The sequence below is a fragment of the Squalius cephalus genome (assembly GCF_949319135.1).
Source record: "Squalius cephalus genome assembly, chromosome: 19".
In the NCBI taxonomy this organism is placed as follows: domain Eukaryota; kingdom Metazoa; phylum Chordata; class Actinopteri; order Cypriniformes; family Leuciscidae; genus Squalius; species Squalius cephalus.
Window position 1 is genome coordinate 35317879 of NC_137140.1, and position 21273 is coordinate 35339151.

General features: G+C 38.7%; 1 protein-coding gene across 1 annotated transcript in view; it reads left to right on the forward strand.

The window, feature by feature from the left end:
• polr3a (polymerase (RNA) III (DNA directed) polypeptide A) overlaps positions 1 to 21273 on the forward strand; it is a 54351-nt gene that overhangs the window by 24527 nt on the left and 8551 nt on the right. Inside the window, exons 15-26 of the mRNA XM_079851158.1 lie at positions 354 to 518; positions 1405 to 1577; positions 1651 to 1762; positions 3051 to 3169; positions 3922 to 4059; positions 5613 to 5783; positions 7519 to 7632; positions 12271 to 12357; positions 14095 to 14177; positions 17424 to 17594; positions 19538 to 19631; positions 20916 to 21008. Of these exons, the coding sequence (XP_079707284.1) occupies positions 354 to 518; positions 1405 to 1577; positions 1651 to 1762; positions 3051 to 3169; positions 3922 to 4059; positions 5613 to 5783; positions 7519 to 7632; positions 12271 to 12357; positions 14095 to 14177; positions 17424 to 17594; positions 19538 to 19631; positions 20916 to 21008 (1520 nt within the window). The remainder of the gene's footprint in view (positions 1 to 353; positions 519 to 1404; positions 1578 to 1650; positions 1763 to 3050; positions 3170 to 3921; positions 4060 to 5612; positions 5784 to 7518; positions 7633 to 12270; positions 12358 to 14094; positions 14178 to 17423; positions 17595 to 19537; positions 19632 to 20915; positions 21009 to 21273) is intronic.

Below are 21273 nucleotides of genomic sequence, written 5' to 3' on the forward strand. Positions count from 1 at the left end.
TGAGCTGATGTGTGTGTGTGTGTGTGTGTGTGTGTGTGTGTGTGCAGTTGTGGTGATCCAGAACAGTGAGCTGATGTGTGTGTGTGTGTGTGTGTGTGTGTGTGTGCAGTTGTGGTGATCCAGAACAGTGAGCTGATGTGTGTGTGTGTGTGTGTGTGTGTGTGTGTGTGCAGTTGTGGTGATCCAGAACAGTGAGCTGATGTGTGTGTGTGTGTGTGTGTGCAGTTGTGGTGATCCAGAACAGTGAGCTGATGTGTGTGTGTGTGTGTGTGTGTGTGTGTGTGTGTGCAGTTGTGGTGATCCAGAACAGTGAGCTGATGTGTGTGTGTGTGTGTGTGTGTGTGTGTGTGCAGTTGTGGTGATCCAGAACAGTGAGCTGATGTGTGGTAGTCTGGATAAAGGAACTCTGGGATCCGGATCCAAGAACAACATCTTCTACATCTTGTTGAGAGACTGGGGTCAAGAGGAGGCGGCGGATGCCATGTCACGCCTGGCCCGTCTGGCTCCCGTTTACCTGTGTGAGTCTTCAGTGTGTGAGTGAGTGTGAGTGTGTGAGAGAGAGTGGGTATGTTTATCTATACTTGTGAGGACCAATGCACAAGGATAGTAAAACTTGAGATTCCCTACTTTGTGAGAACTTTTTGCTGGTCCTCACAAGGAAAATTGATTAATAAACATAATAAAATGTGTTGTTTTTTTTGAAAATGTAAAAATGCGTGCGTGCGTGTGTGTGTGTGAGAGAGATGGGTGGGTTTAGTGTGTCTGTGTGATGGGTAGGTTTAGTGTGTGTGTGTGTGTGCGATGGGTAGGTTTAGGGGTCGGGTTAGTGTAAGGGGACAGAATATACAGTTTGGACAGTATTAAAGGCACAATATGTATCTTTTTTGCTTTAAAAATAGCAAAAATCACTATATCTATGATATATATATATATTTTTTTAGTTGTGTACTTACATTATCTCAACTGTTATATAATAAACTGACCTGTGAGTTGTAATTCTGCACTTGCGTGTAGTTCGGTAGAATGAAATGTCCGTATTCCTTTTATATCCGCGGGACTCGCGTCGCGTGTGGAGCTGAGAGCTGTCTCTTAGCAATCCCGAACTGCTTCATATCACAGTCATGATAAAAGCATTGATGTATTCAGTCATCCATAAACATTATTAGATCGGTCGGCTTGACGTTGATGGCAAGATCCATAATTCTTAGCAAATGTTGCGTCATCAAACTACGCCTTTGTTATTGTAAAGAGGTTAGCGACCCCTAGCGGCGAAAACTTCCATACTGTACGTTTAAAACCATTACGTCTATGGAGAGTCCCCAGAAAGATAGTGAACCAGATGTGTGTGTGTGGGGGGGTTAAAGTCATGATGTGTGTGATGTTTTCGTGATTCCTGTCCTGAAGCGAATCGAGGCTTCTCCATCGGGATCGGAGACGTGACGCCCGGACAGGGACTCCTGAAGGCCAAGCAGGAGCTGCTGGACGACGGATATAAGAAATGTGACGAATATATCGAAGCGCTGAAGACGGGCCGGTTACAGCAGCAGCCGGGCTGCACCGCGGAGGAGACTCTCGAGGTGAGAGAGAGAACGAGTTACACACACACATTAGATCTGATTACCTCTGTGTGACGTGTGTGTGTGTGTCCAGGCGTTAATCCTGAAGGAGCTGTCAGTCATCAGAGATCACGCTGGCAGTGCGTGTTTGAGGGAACTGGACAAAAGCAACAGTCCGCTGATCATGGCCCTGTGTGGATCCAAAGGTACCATCCAAACCTCCCTACTGGAACTATATATACATATATACCATATTTACAGGGTTTGTACAAGGTGCTTAAAATGCTTGAAGTATTAAATTAAAGTTTTTGACATTTAAGTTCTGGAAAACCCTTGAAAACAGACATATTTATGAATAGGTACTTGAAAAGCACTTGAATTATTGAAAGACAATATATGTGAAATTAGTGTTTGATTTTATCGATAAAACATATATAGATATAGAGCCATTTTGCATGGCTATGAGTTTGATATTGCTCACAAATATCCAAATATATGATACAGCTTTAATTTTTCAGGTCTATTATATATTCATGGGGTGGAAATCAGTTTAAAAAAAGAAAGCGATATCTTTGTCATAGTTTAGTTAAAGTTACCACAGTCATTGCATCAGCTGCAATTTATCTGTACCATTTTGTTTTATTGGTTTATTTTTGTTTATCTATTTACCTTTTTAGAATTTGAAAGATAATCTAGATTGTTTGATAAGTGAGATTTCTGATTTGAAGTCCTTAAATAAATGTTTATTTATTTATTAGTAAGAGATCGATTTTATCCATGTTTTAATTTATATAGTAAACCTCTGTTGTGCAGAAGGTTACTTAAAAAAAAAAAGTTAATACAATCATTAACACTTGCATTTATTTTTACATACAACGTTTTTTGTAATGGTATTGTTATATTTTCGTTTGATTACATTTTAAAGATTGATTATATTGTAAAAATGGTGTGAATTTGATCACCAGGGTTAGGGTTAGGGCAATTTTTGATGAAACATTTGTATTATATCATAAAACAGAAAAAAAGTAGGGCTGTCAAACGATTAATCGCGATTAATCGCATCCAAAATAAAAGTTTGTTATTACATAATATATGTGTGTGCATGGTGTATAATTATTTTCTATATATAAATACACACACATGCATGTATATATTTAAGAAATATTTGCCTGTATATACTGTGTATATATATTTATATTATATATAATTTATATTATATATAAATATTTTATATATAAATAACACATTTTTCTTAAATATATATGCATGTGTGTGTATATATATAGAAAATAATTATACACCATACACACACATATATTATGTAAACACAAACTTTTATTTTGGATGCGATTAATCGCGATTAATCGTTTGACAGCCCTAAAAAAAAGCAAACAGAATTTGAGAAAAATAAAACCAAAAAAGAAATTTGATTTTACAGTATTAAAAATGAATAAATAATCACAAATGTCTGTGAAATAACCTCTGCGTCTCCAGGGTCATTCATTAACATCTCCCAGATGATCGCTTGCGTCGGGCAGCAGGCCATCAGCGGCTCTCGTGTTCCTGACGGATTCGAGAACCGTTCGCTGCCTCACTTTGAAAAGCACTCCAAAGTAAGAAGGAACAACTCGAGTCTTCAGCTTTTCTTTGCCATTCATACCTTTGATTCTGCAATTACTGCAACTTTTGTCCTTTATCCGCTGGGATGATTTCAAATAAATGCTTTTTGTAATAAAAAAAAAGCCAATCGTTGTGTTGCACATGCACAGGAGAGATTATACTCGCTTTAAACTTTATTTAATAACTTCACGATCAGTTTTTCCCTATTTTGAAGTGTCAGAAATCATGCATGTGTTTAATTGACTTCTAGCAACAGCTTTTCACACGGGTCCTTGAAATCCTTGAAAGTTTGTGAAAAAATCAAGGCCCTGGAAAGTTTTTGAAGATAAACATGCATAGATACAGATCCTTGAAAGTGCTTGAATTTATTTTATTTTTAATTTATAAAAAGCCAATCATTGTGTTGCACAGGAGATATTATAGAAGCCGTTTAAACTTTATTTAATAACTTTAAATTAGTTTTTCCCTATTTTGAGGTGCATAATGCATGCATTTAATTGACTTTAGCAATCTTTGCATGATTAATTCCAAGGTTTATGCAACTCTTTGTTCAAAAACTGTATGTTTTCATTGCCGTCGTAAAATCACACCGTGTACCGATGAATATTTCATCATCCTTTATGATTCTGTTTGGAGGAAATGCTTCAGAACTTTTGAAAGTGATCAGAGGTTAAAGAAGACACAAACCAGAGGCTGTGTGGAATAAAAGCAACATGTTTGTGGGATTTGTTCTTTTATGTTTCAGCTCCCTGCGGCGAAGGGCTTTGTGGCAGACAGCTTTTATTCTGGTCTGACGCCCACTGAGTTCTTCTTCCACACGATGGCTGGCAGAGAAGGGCTGGTCGACACCGCTGTGAAAACAGCAGAGACGGGATACATGCAGGTACCACAGCACATGAAGCGTGTCCGTTTGCCTCCTGTATCCACTTTAAAGTCCCCCTGTGGTGGAAATCAAGCTTTTAATGTTGTTTATATGTCTATGTGGTGTTATTAATATGCTTAAACCATGTGTAAGTTCATAAGTCGACAGCATTGCTGAGTATTTCCTCCTTAAAACTGCAGTGAACCAAAGACAGTCTCAAAAACACGCTTTGAAATCGCTGGTGTTTCTGACGTCACAAACTACCTTGTAACCAATCAGATCAACGTGTGATCGTCAACCAGTGGATCTCTGTGCTGAGTGAGTGAGTGGAGGCGGGGCTCATTTAGAGCCAAAACCACTATAAAGCCAAAACAATCTCTGTTACCTTAAATTATACGTTTATCTAGCTGCTTTGAAACAATCTACATTGTAGATTTAACCAGGGTTTGAAATTAACTTTTTCACTCACCGGCCAATTTGGCTACTAAATTAAGTGACCTGCCATTCAGAACTTCTTCTAGCCAAAGAAAAAAGAGATTAACCAGATTAACTACGTCACAGCATTCATTTCTTATCCAAACTAAATCCTGTCATCCAGCATCTCCTCCCTTCCTCTTTCATCCTCATCACCAAAAATGTGTTGAACAGATCAATACAGTACAAAGAACATCAAAACAATTAAGGATGTTGGAAAAAAACGTGTTTTCTGTTAACCAAATGCTTTTTAATCTTCGCTATTGCTTCGAGGCACATGAACAAGTGCGCTGTTATTTGATGCGTAGTGACGTGTGTGTTCAAGTAAGCCAGATGTATTTAATAATACATCATGATGACGAAATATTTGCACTAAATCTGCACAGATTTGTCTTATACAAACTTCCCCAGCAAATTGAGTAAACATCATAAGTAACACATTCATTTTTACAGTTTTTATTTTGAAGTTTGGCGGGTGTTCATTTTCAAACCCTGCTTGTAACCAATCAGATCAACGTGTGATCGCCAACCAGTGGATCTCTGAGCTGAGCTGAGTGAGTGGAGGCGGGGCTCATTTGCATATTCATAGAACCGCGCATACTAAATGAGGCAAGGGTGTCGAGTTACATTCAAGATATTTTAAGGCATGAAGAATTTTTTTTCAATGAAAAAACTTTTAAATATGTCATTTTGGTGATCAAACATTAAAATGATTGACTACAGGGGGACTTTAATGTATTGTCATAATTATAAACACTTATTTGTTGAGCAAACAGTATCACCATTTACCTATAGCGTCTAGTGAATCAGAACTCTTGCACATTTACATAAAACACACTTCCGTGTTGCAAAATAAGGGGGATAATGATGCAATTAATAAGTTATGGATTCATTTATGCACGTAAACCTTCAATATTCCAGCTTAAGTTCAGATATAAGAAAATTACTCATTTAATTGCCCTTATGTCATTGCAAAACTAACTTTTTATAATTCTGCATTTTCCTAACTGTCTTCAACAACAAGTGAGATCTGAGAAAGGAATGAGTTCTGCTCAGACGAGGTGGTGTGCGTTAATGGTGTGTGTGTGTGTGTTGTACAGAGGCGTTTGGTGAAGTCTCTGGAGGACTTGTGCTCTCAGTACGATCTGACGGTGCGCAGCTCCACCGGTGACATCATTCAGTTCATCTACGGCGGAGACGGACTCGATCCCGCGGCCATGGAGGGGAAAGATGAGCCGCTGGAGTTCAAAAGAGTCCTCGACAACATCAGAGTACGTCAAAGATTATTCTCAAAGAAGTGAAACGTGTGTATGATAAACAAACTTGTTTATTAAATTACTTTATATCAGGGTTCACACGGGTCCTTGAAATCCTGGAAAGTTTGTGAATCTGAAAGAAAAACAAATTCAAGGCCCTGGAGAGATTTTGAAAATAAACACACATAGAGACCAGTCCTTGAAAGTTGCTTGCATTTATCAATTTTTCTCGAAAAAAATCTATATTATTCCCTCCGGTCCGCTAATGTGTTATTTCGGCAACACTACGTGGCCTGTGCACACTAGCTGGCTTGTTTTACGTTAGTTACATGCATTTGCCCAAATATTTTATTTAATGTAATGTTTAATTGCTTTGCTTTAAGATAGTGTAAACCCATGAGGCAAGAAAAACTTAAGCATATTCATATTACAAAACTTCTGGTTACATGAGCCTAAGCTCTTTTAAAAAGATAAGTTAATATCAGATCATTTTAGAATACAGTATAGGATGTACAGAATATTCTTCAGTTTTATGTAAAACAGAAATATGACGAATAGATTATCAGATCTGTCATATGGCCAAAAATAAATGCAAAAAAAAAGAAGCTTGTTTGACACATGAAAACTGTAACAATGCATCTTACAAGGAAACACGATGAGTTTCTGAGTCCTTGAATTAATTCCCCACAGTAAGTCCTTGAACTTGAGGGTGTTGGACCTGGAAAGTCCTTGAAAGGTCCTTGAATTTGAAGTTAACCGAGGTGTGGGAACCCTGTTATATAATCTTACCTCAGAATTCAAATTGTACGAGGAACAGACCAAATTTAAGTAGTTCACTGAAAATCTTGCATCTAAATGTAATTTGCATATTTAAATGAGCTGGTTAGATTATACAGTGTTTGCTGCCATGTCATAAACTTGAAGCGGCTCTGACAGAATTATGTTTTTTCTGTTTCGGCAATTTCTATGGAATCCATTTTATTTATTTTTCTGGATAACGTTTTAATGGTCACCAAATCAATTGAATTCATAAAACTAACAGTTTAATATGTTTAAATATATAAAATATATGAATATATATATATAATTATATTTCTCAAATTCTGTTTGCTTTTTTCTGTTTTGTGATTTAATACAAATTTATCATCAAAAATTGCCTAACCCTGGTGATGTGATCAAATTCACACAATTTTTATCTTTTAACATGTAATCAAATGAAAATATAGCAATACCTTTACACAAAAAAATTGAATTTAAAAATAAATACAAGTGTTAATGATTGTATTAACTTTTTTTTTTTAAATAAACTTCTGCACAACAGAGGTTTACTATATAAATTAAAACATGAATAAAAGCACTTGATCTCTTACTAATAAATAAATAAATTATTATTTCTACTACTTTGGTACATTTTACTGTACAAATTTTAGGGCCTAAATTCACCAGCCACATTTTCACCACATAATTTTCTTCAGAGTCTCGTTTGTCTTGTTTCATGCGGTTCTGCTTGTGTATGAGCAATCAGAGAGGATTCTGGGATTATAATGTTTATAATCCATTTATGAGTTTCGTACAATCACCGCTGGCCTGTTTTCATCTCATTCACATTCTGATCACTGCTATCTGTGGAGTCTAATTGATTGAAATGGTGCTTGAGGGATGCTGGGATGTGGGAAGGCTGAAGAGCACTTTACACTTCTTCTCTCTCTTGCTCCTCTGAACGCTGATGCTCAGGTTTGTGTTTTCTCAGGCGGTGTACGGCTGTCCGGGTGAGCCGGCGCTGAGCAGAAACGAGCTGGTTTTGACCACCGACTCCATCATGAAGAGAAAAGACTTCCTTTGCTGTAGAGACACGTTTCTGGAGGTGAGACGGACTTCAGACTCTCCCTCATGTCGTTCCAAACCCGTATGGAATTGATAGACGTTTCGCTGAATGTTCATGCTGCTCTTTTCCATACAGTCAGTCAGATTAAAAAAAAAACTTTTTTTTTTTTTTTATTGATGAAACCAGAATTCCCACGGCCTTGAAAAACCCTGATATTGAGCACATTTTTTGTTTTGTGTTATTTATAGACCTGGAAAAGTCCATTTTAATGACGAATCTAATTTTTTCTAGTTGTGTTAAACTTATTTTATTGGGTAGAACATCCTGAGAAATTGTAATTTGTGTGATGATGATGATAATAATAATAATAATATATAATATATAATAATAATAATAATATATAATATATATATATATATATATAAAAAAAATTTTTTTTGAATATATTGGCTCTCGTATAAGGGGTGTAAATCTTTGGGTAGACAGCGAATCGATTCACAATTCATAGGTTTTCTATTCAGGAAAGATTTTTGCCAATTCAGAATGATTCGATTCAATTCGATTTTGATTAATGATTTGATTCTGTATTTTTTAGGTGCATTCATAGTGTCCTAATGTAGGTAAGACAAATACAAACTACTTAAGATTGTTAAAAAGATCACTCGCTTTCATTATATAGGAAAACAGCAGCGTGAACGTTAACCACTTCTGTTTCTCAGAAGAAATTAAATTTCATAAGAGTGGAAATTAATTGAATTATTCCTTTAACTAATGAAGCTCTTGATTTCCTCACATTGACATGGTTACTATGATCCACAGCTTTGATTTTACACACTTCCCAAGTGTATGAATTGAACATCCAACCCCACAGAATTGATCAAACAGTAGAAAAATGATGAATGACAATCTTCACATGGGGACAAAACATACAAAGAAAGAACATTTCCTTTCTCATTTGATGCAGTGCCTGTCGGTCCTCTAAAGCTCTTCACTGTTTGAGTGCTCAGTTTATCAAAGTGCTTCAGATGAATGTGTGTCTTTCCAAGCGGAGATGCACTAGACTCATAAAGGAGAACGAATGGTTGAGGTGGCATGAGGATGCATTTAAACAACACTGATGCATTGTGTAAATAGACGCGGTTAAAGAGTGTTGTTGCCTAAACACGAATCTCTCAAATAAAGCTCATCGCTAAATGGGTTAAACATCTGCCGTCAATGTCCAGGTTGCATATAAATGCAGTTGTTAAATATTCCTAATTTAGTTTTGGAGTCTACATGTTTACATGCTTTCAAGGTAAAAAAAAAACACTTTAATTTTCTCATAATAATCATTGCAGCATCAGCTCTTTTCTCACAGTGTCTGAAACGCTTCGTCTGCAGATTCAATCTCTCTAAACCCCGCCTCTCTGAGAGCTCTCTGCTCTGATTGGTCAGAAAGCAAACGCTCATTATCATACCTGAATCTCAGCTCTTGATCACAGTGATACGAACAGTGAGGATGGCGTGGGTTTTACCGTCTCAATCTCAGAAAACAGCGTCTTCTCCACACGAACAACACGTCTTCTCCACACGAACAACACGAACCAAACTCTTCCAGTCTCAGATACACTACAGTGTTTGAGGGCGGGGCTAAGAGATGCTGTTCAGCCAATCAAGACCACAGGCTAGCATTATGCAAATTAGTTCAAAGATTTTCATATTGTCTTCTTAGTAATTAAAATTGGATAGTTTTCTTCTAGAAAGACAAAACGTTCAGGTGGAGAAAAAACTTTTTCTTTACCTTGACATGTTTCGACTGCAACCTGCAGTCTTCCTCAGAAGCGTCATCTGACAGCTGTGACGTGTCGTTTATCAGCTGTTATTTCCTGGCCACGCCCTGCCCCCCCGTCGCTCGATGGTCTCTGGAGAATGGTGTTCCATGTGTGTGAGAGCATGTAGGCTCCCTCGTCCCGGTTGATGGTGTCCTTGGCCCGCTTCCTGATTTCAATCGCCTCCTTTATCCATCTTCTGTATCTGTTTGGTTCTGATCTGATGATGTGTCCGTTGTCCCAGTCCATAATGTGGTTATTTCGTTTGCAATGATCTGATATAGCTGATTTTAGCTGTTCCTGTTGCGCTTTTTCCTTTTGAGTTCTAGTGAGTCGTCCTGTTGTTTCTTTTTCACATTCTTTCTGATGTTCTTTCTTTCTTGTGTTGAACGACCTGCCTGTTTCACCTACGTTTGTTTTATTGCATGATTTGCATGGTATCTCGTATATGACATTGCATTTTTTGTCTTGCTCTATTTTGTCCTTGGGATGTACCAGTAACTGCCTTAACTTTGTGTATGGTTTTACTACTGTGTTTATGTTGTATTTTCTCATTGCCCGCTGTAATGGTTCTGTTATGCCTCTGATATATGGTAGGGTTACTATGTCCTTGTTTCCGGTTTCAGATTTCGGTTTTGGTTTTGTTTTTGGTCTGGTTTGCTTGTTTGCGACTTGTTCTTTTCCTTTGTTTATGGCCCATGTCGGATATTTGCAGCGTGCAAGTGCGTGTCTGATATGTTTTTCCTCTTTCTGTCTGTCTTTTTCCTCCGTGATGAAACTGGTCCGTTCATAAAGTGTTCTCACTACTGATAATTTATGCGCCGTGGGATGTTCAGATGTCCAGAGTAAATATTGGTCAGTGTGTGTTGGTTTCCTGTGTACTGTTATTTTGATGCTGTCATCATCTCTGTGGTGGATCTTTAAATCTAAAAAAGCTATGGTTCTGTTGCATTCTTCCTCATGTGTGAATTTTATGTTTCCGGTGGGGTCAATGCTGTTTAGGTGGTCCGTGAGTTCCTGTGTATGTCCGTTTTTAATTTTTTCCAGTATGTCGTCTACATAACGTTTCCAGAGGGTAGGTCTGCAATGCGATGGTGCTGTGGCTATGGCTGTGGTTTCCAAGTACTCCATAAAAAAACTGCTCATTATGGCTGATAGTGGGTCCCCCATGGCGAATCCCTCTTTTTGTCTGAATATTGTTCCTCTGTATTGGAAATATGTGGATTTTGTGACGAAGCTCAGTAGTTCAATTATATCATCAACTGTGAGGTTTGTGCGTCTCTTAAGTGTCCTGTCTTTTCGGAGTCGTTCTTGTACGATGTGAAGTGTTACATCTACGGGGGTCTTTGTGAAAAGTGATACTAGAACTCAAAAGGAAAAAGCGCAACAGGAACAGCTAAAATCAGCTATATCAGATCATTGCAAACGAAATAACCACATTATGGACTGGGACAACGGACACATCATCAGATCAGAACCAAACAGATACAGAAGATGGATAAAGGAGGCGATTGAAATCAGGAAGCGGGCCAAGGACACCATCAACCGGGACGAGGGAGCCTACATGCTCTCACACACATGGAACACCATTCTCCAGAGACCATCGAGCGACGGGGGGGCAGGGCGTGGCCAGGAAATAACAGCTGATAAACGACACGTCACAGCTGTCAGATGACGCTTCTGAGGAAGACTGCAGGTTGCAGTCGAAACATGTCAAGGTAAAGAAAAAGTTTTTTCTCCACCTGAACGTTTTGTCTTTCTAGAAGAAAACTATCCAATTTTAATTATGCAAATTAGTTACAAAGCTACGTAGATTCAGCAGGAAGTGAGACTGGGTTTACTGACGACTCGTTTCAGGCAGTTCAGAATCACTTCTTTCTTCTAGGTGACAAAAACTTTGCAGTCCTTTTACATTCACAGTCAGCTCTATTACTACATAGAAGGTAACAACTGAAAAAGCATTATTTTATTAGTTTATTTTGCATAGTCAGTGATTCTCCTGTATGCGTTCAGCCGCTTAAATGAAACTGAATGACTGAAGCGTTTCTGCTCAGTGTCTGTGTGTTTCATTTAAAGGCACTGACAGACACTGGCAGTGACAAGTACTTACAGGTATTGTATGGCATCAGCATGACGTGTGAGTTTAATTGAGTTTATTAATGTCTTTATATGAGAGCCAGGTGTGAGTTTAGTTCAGCATGACTACAGTAGTAACCAGTGTTAATGTGCTGATGCTGATCTACACACACTAATCCTGATGCACGCTTTCAAACCGGCCGTCCGGATCAGAGGTTTTCAGGTTTATGTGATTTATGCCTCAATGCGACTCACTGCTTCCTGAGTGTCTCATATTTCACCCCAAATAAATTAAAATAAATTATTTTGCTGAAAGTGTGTTTTAAGATTTTAATTGCATTGCTTTATTATTTTCATAACTAAACGCATTTTTTGGAAGTTTAATCATTTTCTAAGTCATTATAAATCAGTGTTATTTTAGTATTATTTCATATACTATTGTAGTATTTATTAAAAAAATTGTAATTTGAGAGTTTTTTTATGTGATTTTTGGCCTTTTAATTATTTTTGATGTGAACATTTTTTTAATATTTTTTTCCATTTGTTGCGATGGCAGCATTTTTAATAAATTAACATGAACGTTTCATCTAAATCATCTAATATATATCTAAAAAAAATTGATATTTGATAGAATCTGTGAAATTTATCCAATAATAATTTTTTATACTTTTTGTGCAGAGCTGAATTCGTATAAATGATTTTGCTGCAGTGATGAGCTCTGCATTGCATTTGGGGTTCATTTTGCAAATGTAATTTTGCTTTCTAAATGCTTTGAAATTCTTTTCAATTGTAGGAAATCAGAAAGTTCATAAAAACAATTTCGGAGAGAATCAAAAAGACACGCGACAAGTACGGCATCAATGACAATGGAACAACAGAGGTAAGAGCTCAGCTGAGTGTGAGAGAGTGTGTGTGTGTGAGTGTGTGGGAGTGTGTGAGGGAGGGAGTGTGTGTGTGAGTGAGTGAGGGAGTGTGTGAGTGAGGGAGTGTGTGTGTGAGTGAGGGAGTGTGTGTGGGAGGGAGTGAGTGAGGGAGTGTGTGAGTGAGGGAGTGTGTGAGTGAGGGAGTGTGTGAGTGAGGGAGTGTGTGAGTGAGGGAGTGTGTGAGTGAGGGAGTGTGTGAGTGAGGGAGTGTGTGAGTGAGGGAGTGTGTGAGTGAGGGAGTGTGTGAGTGAGGGAGTGTGTGAGTGAGGGAGTGTGTGAGTGAGGGAGTGTGTGAGTGAGGGAGTGTGTGAGTGAGGGAGTGTGTGAGTGAGGGAGTGTGTGAGTGAGGGAGGGAGTGAGTGAGGGAGGGAGTGAGAGTGTGAGGGAGTGTGTGAGTGAGGGAGTGAGTGAGGGAGGGAGTGAGAGTGTGAGGGAGTGTGTGAGTGAGGGAGTGTGTGAGTGAGGGAGTGTGTGAGTGAGGGAGTGTGTGAGTGAGGGAGTGTGTGAGTGAGGGAGTGTGTGAGTGAGGGAGTGTGTGAGTGTGTGAGTGTGTGAGTGTGTGAGTGTGTGAGTGTGTGAGTGTGTGAGTGTGTGAGTGTGTGAGTGTGTGAGGGAGAGAGGGAGTGTGTGAGTGTGAGGGAGAGAGGGAGTGTGTGAGTGTGAGGGAGAGAGGGAGTGTGTGAGTGTGAGGGAGAGAGGGAGTGTGTGAGTGTGAGGGAGAGAGTGTGTGAGTGTGAGGGAGGGAGTGTGTGAGTGAGGGAGAGAGTGTGTGAGTGTGAGGGAGAGAGTGTGTGAGTGTGAGGGAGAGAGTGTGTGAGTGTGAGGGAGAGAGTGTGTGAGTGTGAGGGAGAGAGTGTGTGAGTGTGAGGGAGAGAGTGTGAGGGAGAGAGTGTGTGAGTGTGAGGGAGAGAGTGTGTGAGTGTGAGGGAGAGAGTGTGTGAGTGTGAGGGAGAGAGTGTGTGAGTGTGAGGGAGAGAGTGTGTGAGTGTGTGTGAGTGTGAGGGAGAGAGTGTGTGAGTGTGAGGGAGAGAGTGTGTGAGTGTGAGGGAGAGAGTGTGTGAGTGTGAGGGAGAGAGTGTGTGAGTGTGAGAGAGAGAGAGTGTGTGAGTGTGAGAGAGAGAGAGTGTGTGAGTGTGTGTGAGTGAGGGAGTGTGTGATTGAGGGAGTGTGTGAGTGAGGGAGTGTGTGAGTGAGGGAGTGTGTGAGTGAGGGAGTGTGTGAGTGAGGGAGTGAGTGAGTGAGGGAGTGTGTGTGTGAGTGAGGGAGTGTGTGTGTGAGTGAGGGAGTGTGTGTGTGAGTGAGGGAGTGTGTGAGTGAGGGAGTGTGTGTGAGGGAGGGTGTGTGTGAGTGAGGGAGTGTGTGTGTGAGTGAGGGAGTGTGTGAGTGAGGGAGTGTGTGAGTGAGGGAGTGTGTGAGTGAGGGAGTGAGTGAGTGAGGGAGTGTGTGTGTGAGTGAGGGAGTGTGTGTGTGAGTGAGGGAGTGTGTGTGTGAGTGAGGGAGTGTGTGAGTGAGGGAGTGTGTGTGAGGGAGGGTGTGTGTGAGTGAGGGAGTGTGTGTGTGAGTGAGGGAGTGTGTGAGTGAGGGAGTGTGTGTGGGAGTGTGTGAGTGAGGGAGGGTGGTAGTGAGGGAGGGAGGGAGAGAGGGAGGGAGAGAGGGAGTGTTTGTCTGACGGCCTGTTTTCTGATCCATTACAGCCTAAAGTTCTGTACCAGTTGGACAGGATCACTCCGACCCAGCTGGAAAAGTTTCTGGAAACCTGCAGAGACAAATATATGAGGTAACACACACAGCGGTACACAGTTTCGGATGAGCTGAGCTTAATCTGGCCAGAAACATCTTCACCATTACTGACCCTGTCAGGATAAAGCTGATACTGTGACTGCTATTTACTCAGATCAGATCTAGAGATGCATTAACAGCAGCTGAGATGTACAGAAATGCTTTAAAGGGTTAGTTCACCCGAAAATGAAAACTCTGTCAGTGATTACTCTCCCTCATGTTGTTCCAACCCTGTAAGACTTTCGTTCATCTTCAGAACACAAATTAATGGCGCTTTTCCACTACACAGTACCAGCTCGCCTCGCCTCGACTCGCCTTTGTTTGGTTTTCCACTGTGTAAAAGTTGTACCTGTACCTGCTTCCAGGTACTTTTTTTCGTATCACCTCCAGCGAGGTACTAAAATGTGACGTGAAAACACGGCAGACTGCTGATTGGTCAGAGAGAATCGTCACTATTCACTGCGTCATCATTGCACGCGCCAGACGGAGTATCCTGAATAAAAAACAGCAAAAACAAAAACATCCAAAAACAGCATACACTCGATTTCCTCCATTGTCCTGTGTGTGTGGGTAGCAGGTGTGTGTCGCGTAGAAGATAAAGTCACGGCAGTTTCCTGTGGCGTCGCTATGACGACCAGGTACTATTGTGGAGGTACTATCTGCAAAGGAAAACGGAGCGAAAAGCGAGCCGAGTCGAGTCGAGCTGGTACTGGTAATGGAAAAGCGCCATAAGATATCTTTGATGAAATCTGAGAGTCGTCTCACTCCTTCATAGGCTTCTCTGTAATCGAGATCTGCCATCCCAGAAAAGTTAGTAAAGACATTGTTAAAATAGTCCAAGTGACTACAGTGTCTCAACCTTAAGTTTATCAAGCGACAAGAAAAAAAAAAAAAAATAACGACTTTATTCAACTATTTTCAACATTTTCCTCCGTGTGGGCCTCTGAGAGAGTTCACGAGTGAAGCTTGTAAATGTCTGGACATCGTCTTCTCAGTTCCCGCGCATGCGTTGTGGCGCTCTTTGGGCAACAATATTGCTATTAAAGATGCTATATGTAACTTTTTTACTCTACTAAACCATAAACATAATCTGTTTGCAGATATTTAGGAAACATGCTGAGTTCACAGACTCGTTTCTCTGAAAAACACTTCTCAGGGTTTCCGCGGGGTTGTAAAAGGTAGTAAAAGGTAGTAAATTAAATTATGGCAAATTAAGGCCAGTAAAAAGTAGTAAACGTCATCTGACGAGGTAGTAAATTTTCGTTAGTGCATTAGATTTTCCGTTTGGCGAGTAAATCTCAAAAGGCTATCCGCCACACTGGCGAGTGAATGTTCATCATACCAAAATAGTAATAAAAAAATATTACAATTGCCTTTTGTAATGTTATGATGCCTGGAAATTAGTTCAAATCTCCTGCGAATCTAGAGCGAGCGAGCGAGCAAAAGCGCGCATGCAAACTGTGTAGCGAGCGCACGGCAGAGAGGGAGAGACCTTGCGTGTGTGTGTGTGTGTGTCTCTCTCTCTCTCTCTCTCTCTCTCTCTCTCTCTCTCTCTCTCTCTCTCTCTCTCTCTCTCTCTCTCTCTCTCTCTCTCTCTCTCTCTCTCTCTCTCTCTCTCTCTCTCTCTCTCTCTCTCTCTCTCTCTCTCTCTCTCTCTCTCTCTCATGCAGTGGTGACGCGTTCATATAAACGGCACCTAAACGCTGTAAAAAATATATTATGACATTTTAATTGTTTATTAATAATCAAGTGTTTCTGTGTCAGCTGCAAAGATGAAGTTGACACTGACTCGCGATCTTCGCAGTAGTGAACGCGCCGGAGAAAAATGCATTTCTTATGGATTAGCCTATAGCCTACTTTTATTTAGTTTTGAATGGTTCTGGTTAAAAGTAGAAATTTCAAGCTTTCTGTAGATAATAGATATAGGATATTTCTAATTTGTTTAGGTCTGTGAGGCGAGTAGCCTAGGCTACCTATACGCTGAGTTTCGGTTCATGTCTGAACGTGTTGTGATTATACAAAATAATGAAACATGGATTAAAATTAAGATAAAATTAATACAAAACGAAATTCGTTTCAAAGAGAGGCTTTGTGTTTTCTGTTTGATGTCTCTGTGAAAGTTTTAAAAGCATCCTTAATGGAGAACGAACGGTTAGGCTACAGGTTTTTTTCCTCAAATGCAAACAAAATAAGACAAAATACTTTTTAAAAAGACAAACCATCAATTTTTGGGGAAAAAATATGGATTTATAGCTTTTGAAAAAAAATCTGGATGGATTAATAGCGTTTTGGAAAAAAATCTGGATGGATTTATAGCGTTTTGAAAAAAAAATCTGGATGGAAAGATATTTCATGTCTTTACTTGTCACTTTACTTAACACTTAACACTGCTACAGTTGAAGTTTGAAGCCGTGTTGGTAGTAAAAATATTGTGATGGTAGTAAAATAGGTGGTAAAAAGGTAGTAAATTCAATTCAAGAATCTCTGTATAAACCCTGCTTCTACAGCCAGTTACTTTACTTATGATTTTACACTTTCCGTCTTGTCAGCTGGTTTTTTGTTTTGGTTTGTGTGACTCCGCCCACTTCCAGTTCACCCAATAGTATTCCGACATCCCGAGTTGCCAGGAAAACACAGCGTATTGCAGCCTTGGAAACGAGCAAACAAACTGGGTCAGAGATGGCAGATTCCACACAACCTAAAAAGCCTCAATCCATCTAAAAATCAACTCATTAACTTACAGTCTGTAAGGTTCCTCGGCTTTCGTTGTCATTTTCATTCGTTCCTGTTGTGTGTCCTCAAACTGGCAACCCGTGTGTGCGTCGAGTCTGAGGAGGCGGGGAAACAATGATCTCTGATATTTTTAATTTGGACTGCAGTACCGATTTTGGCCACTAATTCAATTTTATTTATATAGCACATTTGCAACAGCCACTATGTGGAACAAAGTGCTTTACAGAACAATACGATTAAAAGAAGATATAACATACATAACAACAAATAAAACAAAGTAAAAGAGCAACATAGCTGAGAGTAACCATAAAACAGGAAAAGCAAAACGGTATCAGACCAAATATAAATTAGTAAAACCAACCGAAGAAAAGAATCAATATGCTAAAGTTAAAAGAGACAGAAAGCAGACACAGGAGGTGTCACTAGCTGTCATTCTTACAGACAGCACCTTTTAAATGTGCTAAATAAATAAATAAAAGTTGAAGTTTAGTGTGAGGTGTGTGTTGCTCAGGGCGCAGATGGAGCCGGGCTCTGCTGTCGGAGCGCTGTGTGCCCAGAGCATCGGGGAGCCCGGCACGCAGATGACCCTCAAGACCTTCCACTTCGCCGGAGTCGCTTCCATGAACATCACTCTGGGAGTCCCGAGAATCAAAGAGATCATCAATGCGTCCAAGAACATCAGGTGACTACACAAACCCGGATACATGTGATGTGGAAACCTGGAGATAGCAGGGAATTGGGAAAAGTCATAGAAATTTTTTTAGAGCATGAATTTTTTTTTTTTATATATACTTTTAAAATTATATATAGAAGTGATAGATTATAACTTATATTTATATTACTATTATTTAGTAATATAATTATATAAATTTATTATATTTATATATTATTTTTATTTAAATAAATCATTTTTTATATTTATAAATTATATTTATACATAAATTGAATTGTTTTCCAGGCCTGAAAATTAAAGCAATACATTTTGTAGTATTTTATTACAGTTTTTTTTTTTTTTTTTTTTTTGTAATTTATTAGAACTAGTGCAAAAAATGCCCGTGCAAAATCAGTTTTTGTGTGTTTTTAGTAATTGTTGGTTTGGTGTGTTTGAGTGCTCATTGTTACAATTACACAGCAAAAGTTCAGTGACATTTTTTTTTGTGCATGGTAGCAAGCACACAGTGAACTCCGAGAAAACGCTGCGCTTGAGTAAACAGTTTGTGTATAGGCCACTACAAATGATGCCCGTGAAAGAGACTGTGAACACATTGAATAGGATATGTTTAGTTGGTGAATAGCATAGGCTACTTACAGTAGCGATAACGTTAAGCGCACCAGAATGAAATATAATATTCAGAAGTAAACACTAACAGCATAGCTGACTTACAGATTCAGTTAACATCCACAAATGAATAAGCGTGTCGATTCAGGGAGCAGTGCAAAGTGCCCTCGCAAAATCAGTTTTTGTGTGTGTTTTTAGTAATTGTTGGTTTCTTGGTAAAGAAAACACATTTTTACTCCAATTAAACAAAATGGATTTATCACGTTTTGGAACCAAACTATAATATTCAGAAGTAAACAGTGTAGCTGACAGATTGTCAGAATGTTTATTTTTAAACCACAACCTTCTTGGGGCTTCTTTGACCGATACAACTCTCTAGTGTCAGAATGTTTATTTTTAAACCACAACCTTATAAAAATGATATATTTAACGATATCTTTAGCATTTCTCATCCAAACAACGTCAAACTTGGCACTGCACTTACTCGTGACCGTAGCGAGACACCTGTCAAGTTTGAAATCCATCGGACTAACGGTTCGAGAGATATGTGGTTAACAGACACACAGACAGACAGACATACAGACGTTCCTGTAATTTATAGAGAGATATATAAAATGTATAAATTATTAATTGTAATATTTATAACCCCCAGGACTATAGGAGAATAAATGAAAATTATTATTTGTAATTATAATTATAAACACCAGGACTGGAAAAGTCATAAAAATTGTATAGCAAATATATATATTTTTTATTTCTAATCATAAATAAACATTATACATTATTTATAATTATGCTTTTCTCCCCATCTATATCTCTAAAATATTTTATATCTATTTTTTTTTTTACCTCAAGATTCTTTGATATACTTTTGAGTTCCACTTAAATACTATAGTACATGAATATGGTAATCATTCTGAATAATCCAGTGCTGTGGTATTACCATCTAATATACCATGATATTAATAAATACCACAGTATTTTTTTAAGAGCACAGATGATAAACCATAAATCGACCTCACAGACCTGTCAGAGAAATCCTGAAATAACCTTCACGAAAATAGCGACCTGAAACATTTCTAGACCTGTAGATGATAGACATGCAGGAGACCGTAAGAGCCATCGATGCAGGAGAGTTTGATCTCGACCCCTGGAGGAGGAACACACACCTGTCAATCAGAGCCTGGAGCTCGTGTGTGTCACCCTCACAGTGTCAGTGTGATTGCTGCTGTTCAGAGATGATTAATGGCTGTGGTGACTAGTTCTTCCTCACAAGTCTCTCAGTGAGTGTGTGAGTGTGTGTGTGTGTGTGTGTGTGTGTGTGCTAACATGTCTCTGTGTCTCAGTACGCCCATCATAAGTGCCAGCCTGGACTGTGATGATGATGCAGATTTCGCTCGGCTGGTGAAGGGTCGCATTGAGAAAACTCTTCTGGGAGAGGTAGGCGCACTGTGACCTCTGCTGTTCAATAAAGCCTGCGTTATTATTGATATTTCTCATGCTTTATGATTGGGTTTGAGCTGGGTATCGTTCAAAAATGTACAATATCGATTTTGATAACGGTTCCTGAACGATACGTTTTTCGATACCAATTTTATGATCAGATAATGTTATAGCAGAGTCTGTTACATTAATGTGAAGAGGGGAAAACCATTAATGCAGCCATCCTTCAGGATAAGCACACTTTACCAGAGACCTAGTTTAATAATTCCGGTTTTCCTGTTTAAATATTTCTGGATTCTTTTTTTTTTTTTTTTTTTTTTTTTTTAATTTTTCTGGATGGTTAAATAAAATGTTATTAATCAAAAAGCATGATGTGTAATTAATTGAAATCATGCAACTGGTTCAATTTATTAACAGTTTAACAATTTTTTATTTATTTATTTTTATTCCATTTTATTTTTACCCAGTTATGTGCTTTCCGTTTTATTGTCTATATTCCATTGTAATGGTTTAATAAAAAACATATCTAATTAATTAAATTCAAAATGAAAATTCTTTTATTCAAATGAAAATTAAACAAGCCCTTTAATTTTATGGAAAACAAGTGTTACACAACAGAGGTTTACTGTTAAAATTATAACATGGAAGAAATTTTGTCTTAATAATAGTTGTATTATTGTTATTAGTAGTAGTATTACACTAAGATGTACATTATACTGTTCAAGAGTAATTTATTTCTATCGCAGTTTCTTTAAGTTAAACCAAACTTTTATTTTGGCGGGTTGCCGTGTAGAGCTTCTTCTGTGATGTGATGATGGTTTCTCTCAATTAAATGTTGTCAAAGTGAGAATATTAAACCACAAAAGGACGATTTAAATATGAATCCTGCATGTTCTGCGATGCTCAGACGCACGGCTCCACTGACGAGATTAACCCTCAGGTGTCGATATTTGGTACCGAACGGCAAGACGTTTTTTGATACTCGATGGAATCGAAGAAATTCGGTCTGTGCCTAAAAAGTATTGAACTCGATACCCAGCTCTAGTTAGGGGTGTCAGTATGAAATTAAAATTCCCCTGGCAACCACCCAGAATACCATGCTATTTCTCCAGCCTTTGTGGAAAATTCAATCCCAGAATGCCTTGCAAAGAGCTCAATTTTGGAAATATGTAGTTTTGCTCATTAAACTGTTTTCAGGAGTCAGTATGTTGGTGGTTTGTGTATTATTATGTTGTTGTTGTTTTCTTCAACTGAATCACTGAGTTTGATTGTTTCTGTCAGATTTCTGAGTACATTGAGGAGGTTTTCCTGCCGGATGATTGTTTTATCCTGGTGAAACTGTCGCTAGAGAGGATTCGTCTTCTGAGGCTGGAGGTAACGGCACATTTGATCATGACTACCTGTTAGCATCACATCAGTCTCGCATATATATTAAACGCACATATCTATAGACTAAACACGTAATATGCATGCGCACGCCGTCAGCGTTCTCACAGGATTGCGTTTTTGAAGTTTACGCGGAGATGATGATGTTTTTCAAAAAGAATTGTCATGTAAGCGGCCCATAAGTTAATAACTAATGATCTTTGCAACAGAAGTAAATCAATCAAAACTAACTTTATCTGGACAATAACTTTAT